The 7509-nt window shown below is 33.2% G+C and overlaps 1 protein-coding gene across 2 annotated transcripts; it reads left to right on the top strand.

The window, feature by feature from the left end:
- Window positions 1-200: 200 nt before the first annotated feature.
- Window positions 201-5663, top strand: LOC134281086 (uncharacterized). Of its 2 annotated transcripts, XM_062763550.1 has the most exons (6): window positions 201-266; window positions 777-864; window positions 2966-3189; window positions 3345-3501; window positions 5089-5244; window positions 5516-5663. In XM_062763550.1, the coding sequence occupies exons 2-6, from the start codon at window positions 798-800 to the stop codon at window positions 5602-5604; spliced, it is 693 nt and encodes a 230-aa protein (XP_062619534.1). In that variant the 5' UTR covers window positions 201-266; window positions 777-797; the 3' UTR covers window positions 5605-5663. The 2 variants fall into 2 exon arrangements, with proteins under 2 accessions (XP_062619534.1, XP_062619535.1); XM_062763551.1 differs by lacking the exons at window positions 201-266; window positions 777-864 and adding an exon at window positions 2315-2493.
- The last annotated feature ends 1846 nt before the right edge of the window (window positions 5664-7509 follow it).

Raw genomic sequence — 7509 nt, 5'->3', positions numbered from 1 at the left:
ACATTGTTTTCTACATTTGTTTTATATGACATGATGTAATAAAACTGTTTTTAATTCGAAACATTATTGAATGAACTAACAATATCAAAAATATTCATTGGTTATAAACATAGTAAAAACTCGATCTATTTGCATATAATTAAAGTGCTTTAAATCGGTCAAGCATAGCCTTGTTTACAGTGCGTTTTAGAGGTAGCAGCCATTTCTCTAAAGTGTGATGCGGAAAGTGGGTATCGTCGTGGAATAATGTAACTATTACTATTTTTGTGAGTCAGTATTTTTATTGGATACTAAATAATAATTGCAATTTAATTTTTTTACCAATGTTTATATATGTACATCGTATATCAAAATTAAGAAATCAGGAAGTTTATTTTAAATTAAATTGCATCTTTTAAACATGTTTATAGCTTTTGCCCAATTCTATTGTATATATTTATTACAATAGAATATGTTCAAATCAAATAGGAGCACTAAAGAATTACTTTTTGGAATTGATATAATCTATTATCCTTTCAAGATAAAGAGTTTTTAAAGACTTCAATGAATTACTATCAATATTGCACAATACAACCAAAAAAAAAAAACAAACAAACAAACAAACAAAAAATAAAATTACACTTGGGAAGGTTGTTAAACTTTTCCTTAAAATCTTGGCATCATCCTTTTTTAACAAATTCAGTTGATTAATTTGCAAATCTAGAGTACATCTTAGGTGCATCAGTGTTCACTACATAGCATTGAGCCGTGATTATTAAAGATAAATGTTTTTTTAGTGTGTGAGTTCGTGAACGACTATGTTTGGAATTTTTTGTCTCGTGTTCATGGTGGCATTTCTTGCGGAGAGTACAAAGAATAAAACACGTAAGTGTTAAAAATTGATACTTTGCTGTAGATATATAAATTCTAGTATATATCTATATTATTTTTTGCAGTGTGAATTCCATATGTAGACTTTTTTATTTCAGTGTTTTTTTTCTTCGGATTCTTCATATTACACATATCATTCAGTTAACAATCATGTCAACTATTACCTCACATGGAATGAAACATTACCACATGCGTCTAACGGGTGCAGGATAACTTTTCATCCAGAGGAATACATACTAAGCGTCTGTGTTGAAACGAAATTTCTCCACTTAAAAGACTGCAGTGTGCAAGTTAATTTTTATGGAAAAATAGAGAAGGCAATTTGATTTAGCTCCACTGGGCCGAAGGCTCAATGAGCTTTTAGATCAAGTTTGCGCGTTTTCTGTCGTCGTTGTTGTCATTTTAAACTTTTAACATTTCCATCCTCTTCTCAGGAACTAGACCGAACTACTGGGCCAGTTTATCCAAACTTGCATGCCATCTTCAAATGGGAGAAATTAAATTATAAATTAGTGAAAAATTAATGGCATCTTTTAAAAACTTCTTCTCAAGAACTGCTGTGCCAGGAAGATGCATATGAAATTCATTTGGAAGCATGCATCCTCAGGTAGTGCAGATACAAGTTTGTTCAAATCATTTACATAGGAATATATAGTAAAATACTTACAAATATTCTTCTCAAGAACAACAGGGTGATAAGTGAAATTTATATGGAAGGATCCTCAATTAGTGTAGATAAAAGTTCTGCAAAACATGACCCCCGGGGGTAGGGAGGGGCCACAATAGATAATCAGAGTATAACATAGGAATATATAGGAAAATATTTTAAAAAATCTTCTCTTCAGGAACAGCGAATCCGTGATTCGTGATATTTATTTGTAAGCATTCTCAGATGAATATGGTGAAGTAAATTCAAGTTAGCTCAAACCATGACCCCCGGGGGTAGGGCGTGCCACAATACATAATCAAAGTTTTACAAAGGAATATATTGGAAAATTAAAAAAAAAAGTCTTATCAAGAACAGCAAAGCCATGATTCGTGATATTTATATGGAAGCTTCTGCACGTGATTAAGATCAAAATTTGTTCAAATCATGACCCTGGGGTAGGGCAGGGCCACACTAGATGATAAAAGTTTTTCGTATATAGATATTGAAAATCTTTCTAAAAATTTTTCACGAACATGAAAGCCATAATTGGTCATATATATATGGAGGCATCCTCAGGTAATATAAATTCAGATTTGTTTAAAGTACGCCCAGGGGAAAGATGGCCCACTTAAGATTTTGAAAACTGAATTGAATTTTGCTTTTTTCCTAGCCACGGTACACAGGTGAACGATGTGGCCCACGGGCGTCTTTTATTTAACAAACCTGTTTAAATGAGTGATATGGCCAATGGGCCTCCTGTTTCACTTTTGAGTCAAGGAAACTCGTTTCTTTTTAAAATTTAAAATGCAATAGCCAGTCCGTATATTTATGTGGGTCTCAGTATCAAGACATAGGTGTAGAACTGTTTAGCAGAAGCACGAATCCTCTTCATGGATCCAATGTTTTACAGTTTAAAATTTTGAGTCTTCTTTCAATGTTGTCTGAAACTGTAAATAGTGAAACAGATAAAACACGTAAGTTTTAGCATTGTTTTCAGTTAACGTCCGCGGTTCTATGTGAAGATGGCGAACAGTATTTGAGCTCAAAAGTGCATTTAACATTACAAAAGAGGACCGGAGCAAACGCGGAACTAAAAAAAGCATCAAAGGTGGTTTCAATTGCTATGGAGGAGTGACCATTCCCGTGTTCCCTGACCGGTCATATCTACCATGTTCTCCTTGTCATAATCGGGAAATGATGGCAAAAAATCTTTGAACAAGTCAGTGTTTAAATAATCGATATCAGTATGCAATAAGTCAGTCAGATTTCGACTTAACGCTTTTTCTTAATTGTATTTGCTGTTAAGCTAATTTTATTTGTAAATTTGAACCTTAGAACAAACGAAATGATGACTTTAGCCGAGACTGATTAATACATGTAAAGTATGTTATATTTTTTGTCGTTCTAGCAATGTTTATTGTATTTGTAAACTGTAAACTATTTCAGTGTTCTTTTCGGATTCCTTTTGTGCTTCCTTATATACCACATACCATTCCGTTGATATGGATGACGAATTTTACCTTACATGGAACGGAACATTACTTCCTCTGTCTAAAGGGTGCAAGATAACTTTTCATCCAAAGGATTCAGTAAGCGTTTGTGTCGAAGTGGAAGTTTTTCATCTGGATGACTGTAGCGTTGAAGTCAATTTTTATGGAAAGATAGAGAAGGCAACAAACATTTTGATACAGTTTTGTTAAATTATGTTCAGAAAAAAAAAATTAAATAATTATTTCTTGTGAATAATTTTGTGTTGATTTTTAAAACCTTTTTCCTAGACTGCTTAATTGTGTAAAAAACATCGTGGGTGCTCGTTTCTTTCCAGAAGTATAAATGCAGTAGAAAGCCTGAGAGATTTTGTGGATCTCAAAATGAGGACATAAATATAGAGCTGCTCAGTAGAAGCACAAATCCTCTTTTTGGATCCAATTCTTTCCGGTTTAAGATCCATGCACAGGAAGTACCAGTTTCTATTCCAGATTGTAAGTACAGCAAATGAACTCCGTTGTCATTTACATTTCTTCATATTTATATTTTTATGAATTGCAAGTCTTTGATACTGTTATAATTTTCCAAATTTTTAAAATTATAATATCGCATGACAAGAGAAATAATAATTTCAGTTACAAGGTCGGTAGTCATTATTTTCAAATATAAAGAGCAACATGTTTTAAAAAGATTCGCTTTTGATGAAGTAGTATATGAAGGCAGAAATAAATATTTTACTGTCTTTATAAATTACAAAGATAAAGTATTTGCTGTTATTGTTATTTTATTCTCTAATGACCTGCAACAAACAGATCTTAAAATCGAAACACTCAAAGCCAGAGTTTGACAATTATGGCTGATAGTTTAAATATTTTTTTACTAATTGTATGTTGTTTAACGTCCCTTTCTAGAATTTTTATCATATGGAGACGCCACCATTTGCCGGAGGAGACTTCAAAATTTGTCCTAAGTTGTAGTGAGGACCATTGGGCAGTTACGAATCTCTTTCTTGCCAGCACCTACTGCAACATGTTAATTCGAGTTATACGGTCTCGTCGATATCCCGATATCCGAAGGACCGATCTCTAAATTCAAAAGTGGGATTCGAACCCACTACATTAGGATAAACTTATCTTCCGACTCTAAAGAAGACAGTTTTACCACTACGCTACGTAGATTAAAGATTGGGTGGACTAAGCTGCTCAAAAGAATGCTGAAAATCAAATTTCTTACCCATGAATTTATAGTCGAGATTTGAATTCAAAACGCTCTTTTTGAGGAAAACTAAATTATTATCGGAAATTAATTGAGGCCTGAAGATTTCTTGAAGAGATATCCAGTGCATGTTTGTTGGCTGTTTTTCAAGAAAGTGACTGCTTGTATATCAAACAAAAAAATGTCACATTAAAGAGGCTGGGGTGGCAGCCATTTTCAAACTATTTTGAACTCATTTAAAAGAAGAACTCCATATAAAGATTAACAAAAAAACCCATCAAATCTTAAAAGTAAAATGTATCAATTTTTCCTTTACCAATTGATAGCTGACAGCTTTAAATACCGTTTCTAAAAGAAAATTAAAACTTGTGGTTAATTTGTGGTAAATTTGTTGACTCCCCCCCCCCCCCCCCCCCCTGCCTCCTCTAAGGCCATGTGCTTTTAGTTTCGTTAACATAAAATATGTTTGATACAAACTTTTCAATTCGAATTCGATTGACCAATTGATTATTACAATTCATCACGTGATACCTTTCTCGAGTGTTTAATGATATTGGAGCGTGTTTGGTGGCTCTTTCAGAATTCAATAAATTAAATCAAATATAGTTCTAATTTTGTGTATCCTTCCAAATTATTTTGAATTCACTGCATTTACAGCTTGGTAGAGTAGTCTCAAAAATATCCAAAACACATTTAGGATCTTAAGCCCACCCATTTTTTACATCCCATTCGAAGAGCTCACATGACTTGTTGCTTTGTTGCAGCCCTGTTAAATGTCATATCAAATGCAGAAGAGTCGTGTGCTTGTAGCTTTATGAGAGACACAGAACTTCCAAGAGGTAATGAAAGTCTGTTTTTCCTTGCAGATGTGTGGATTAATGTCGGTCTTATATCCCTCGTAGTCGTCGCTGTGGGGATAATCCTGGCTTGTGTTGGCCTGTGTCGCCGAGCTCGAAAAGGAAGCATAGTTTTATGGAGGTCTGAAATCCCTCATACTAGAATGGTTGATTCAGAAGAATCAGGTATAAAATTTTCATTATTATTTTATGGTTAATATAAAGAATATTTTATACCCCATGATAATTGTTTATCTTTAAGGTTAACAAGAAACATATTATTCACTTTATATATTATACATGAATAAAAGCGTCTTACTATAACATAGAGATCCTCCGTTCTTGCTAAACATATATTAGGAATAGCAGGGATAATATTCAATGATATTCTTGAACTTTACAAAATTAATTGCATGTTTCGATGATGGATTGATTGATTTAATTTTCCATTTGTTAGATCAACCACAGATAAATTTTGAACCAGTACCTGCAGTATCGACAACAGAATTCACGATTTCGGATACTCCCCCAGTGTATACAGAGTAGAGAACGTGAAATGGTCCAATTGAAGACAATTAAATAAAACATATGATATAAGGGGCCTAATGCCATGTTGCACAATTTTAATATAATTATCTCTATTTGTGATGTTACAGGGATCTCAACTTTTTGCAAATACTTCTGTTCGTTAAAATGGGCTTATTTGAAATAAAATAAGCCTCCCATTGGGTCCTTTTTATACTATTTGTCAGGTCATTTTTCCTTGCAGTACCCTGTATGTCTAAATTATAAATACATAGAGTTCAATGAAGCTATTACTGGTCCCCAGAAACATAATGCCACATCTTGTTATACCCCCCGCTTGAAAAGCGGGAGGGTATATAATAATCGTTAATTCCATCCGTCTGTACGTCCGTCCGTCTGTCCGTCCGTCTGTTACGCTTTGGGGTACCCTTCTCTTAAGTGCAACTCCTCTCATACCAATAGAGGAAATTTGATGAAACTTTCACAGAATTTTTATTACATATTGCCATTTTGCACCTCCTATTTTACTTTTTGATCTGACATATATTTTGAATTTTCCAGAGCAAAACATGGATACTGCCATTATATTCATATGGGAGGCGGTGGGGGGGGGGGGGGGGGGGTATTATTTAGTAAGCTCATTGCTCACAGTACCTCTAGTTTTCTAAAGGGTTTGTGTTTTCCTTTTTCATGGTTTTATTTGCTGTACATATGGGATGAAATTATCTTTTCCTTTGAGATAATGAGCTATCATGATAACATGTTTTTCAGTTTAATTACAGTATTCGAGTACATTACTCATTAATAAAAATATTTTGGGGTGTTTTTGACATAAATTGAGCTATTTTTATCCTATACAAAGGCTGTTCGACAATTTTTTTTCATAATGAAACTATTCAGGATAAATATATTATAAATCTTTTTTGTTGATATGCAGAGTTTTTCCCACATGGTAAAGCACCAATTTATTACACACCTTGTGCCATTTCGACAAACGAACAGCTCACACTAAAGTATTTATTTAGCACTTCTCATAATATTTAATTGAAAGTGCAACTCAAAACTGACATGGGATGGTTCTCCATCGCTCCTGATCCCACCTGAAGTTTTTAGCAGTTTGTAGCTGCTCTGCTTCAAATGTATAATTATTGTTTCAACTGACTTTTCAGCTTGGAGATTGCACCTTTTTTCATATTTCATTGTTAATAGCTGCTCCCTAATATGCTTTAATGCTATTTTATTTTCCCTTTTTTAAAAACAAAGAGTATCAGTCTCCTGAAGTTGATCATCCATTTGAAATACAGTCAGATTTGGGCATATGAAATGTAACAATTCCTGATTTGAATAGCTTGTTTGTAGATTTTTAATTTTGTTTAATTCCATTTTATAAATATATACCCTTAAAAATTATCAAGTGCAATATTTGTTAAGTACTTAATTCTGACATACTCATTAATGAAATATGTGGAGAAAAGTCCATTTAACATCACAAAATAGGAGCGGAATAAACATGGAATTCCAAAACATTATAAGTAGCTCAGATGCAATGGAGGAGTGCACATCCCCTGACGACTGGTCACGACTGCAAAGTCAGTATTTGACTTAATGATAAATTTTATTTGCAGACAAGGTCAAAACATTATAAAAGTTGTGACCAACATGATGCAATTTAAAGTGTTATTACTGATGTCAGTTAATTTTTCAATTAGCCTTTGTACATTGATCTTTGTTTATACCATTTATTGAGCCATGTCTGTACATATATTATAAATACATATGCTATGTTGTGTATACATTGAACCTATGTATGTTGTTACAATTAATGCATTGGGTTTTATTTGTGATATAGTACATAATTTGGCAAGTTTAAATACTCAGAGCTATTCTCACTGTCCCTATTATAATATTTATGTTCCCTCTGTTTCA

The sequence above is a fragment of the Saccostrea cucullata genome, unplaced genomic scaffold, assembly GCF_032062105.1.
Source record: "Saccostrea cucullata isolate Sc308-1 unplaced genomic scaffold, CSIRO_AGI_Scuc_v1 ctg6666, whole genome shotgun sequence".
NCBI classification, from domain to species: domain Eukaryota; kingdom Metazoa; phylum Mollusca; class Bivalvia; order Ostreida; family Ostreidae; genus Saccostrea; species Saccostrea cuccullata.
The sequence above is the reverse complement of the archived record's forward strand: the minus strand, read 5'-3'. Positions and strand labels throughout refer to the sequence as shown.

Bases quoted from the DNA above. Each gene is read 5' to 3' on its own strand.
- LOC134281086 (XM_062763550.1), top strand. From the start codon at position 798: ATGTTTGGAATTTTTTGTCTCGTGTTCATGGTGGCATTTCTTGCGGAG. The intron at 3,190-3,344 runs GCAACAAACATT...GTTTCTTTCCAG, and splicing joins TTTATGGAAAGATAGAGAAG to AAGTATAAATGCAGTAGAAA. The intron at 5,245-5,515 runs GTATAAAATTTT...TCCATTTGTTAG, and splicing joins GGTTGATTCAGAAGAATCAG to ATCAACCACAGATAAATTTT.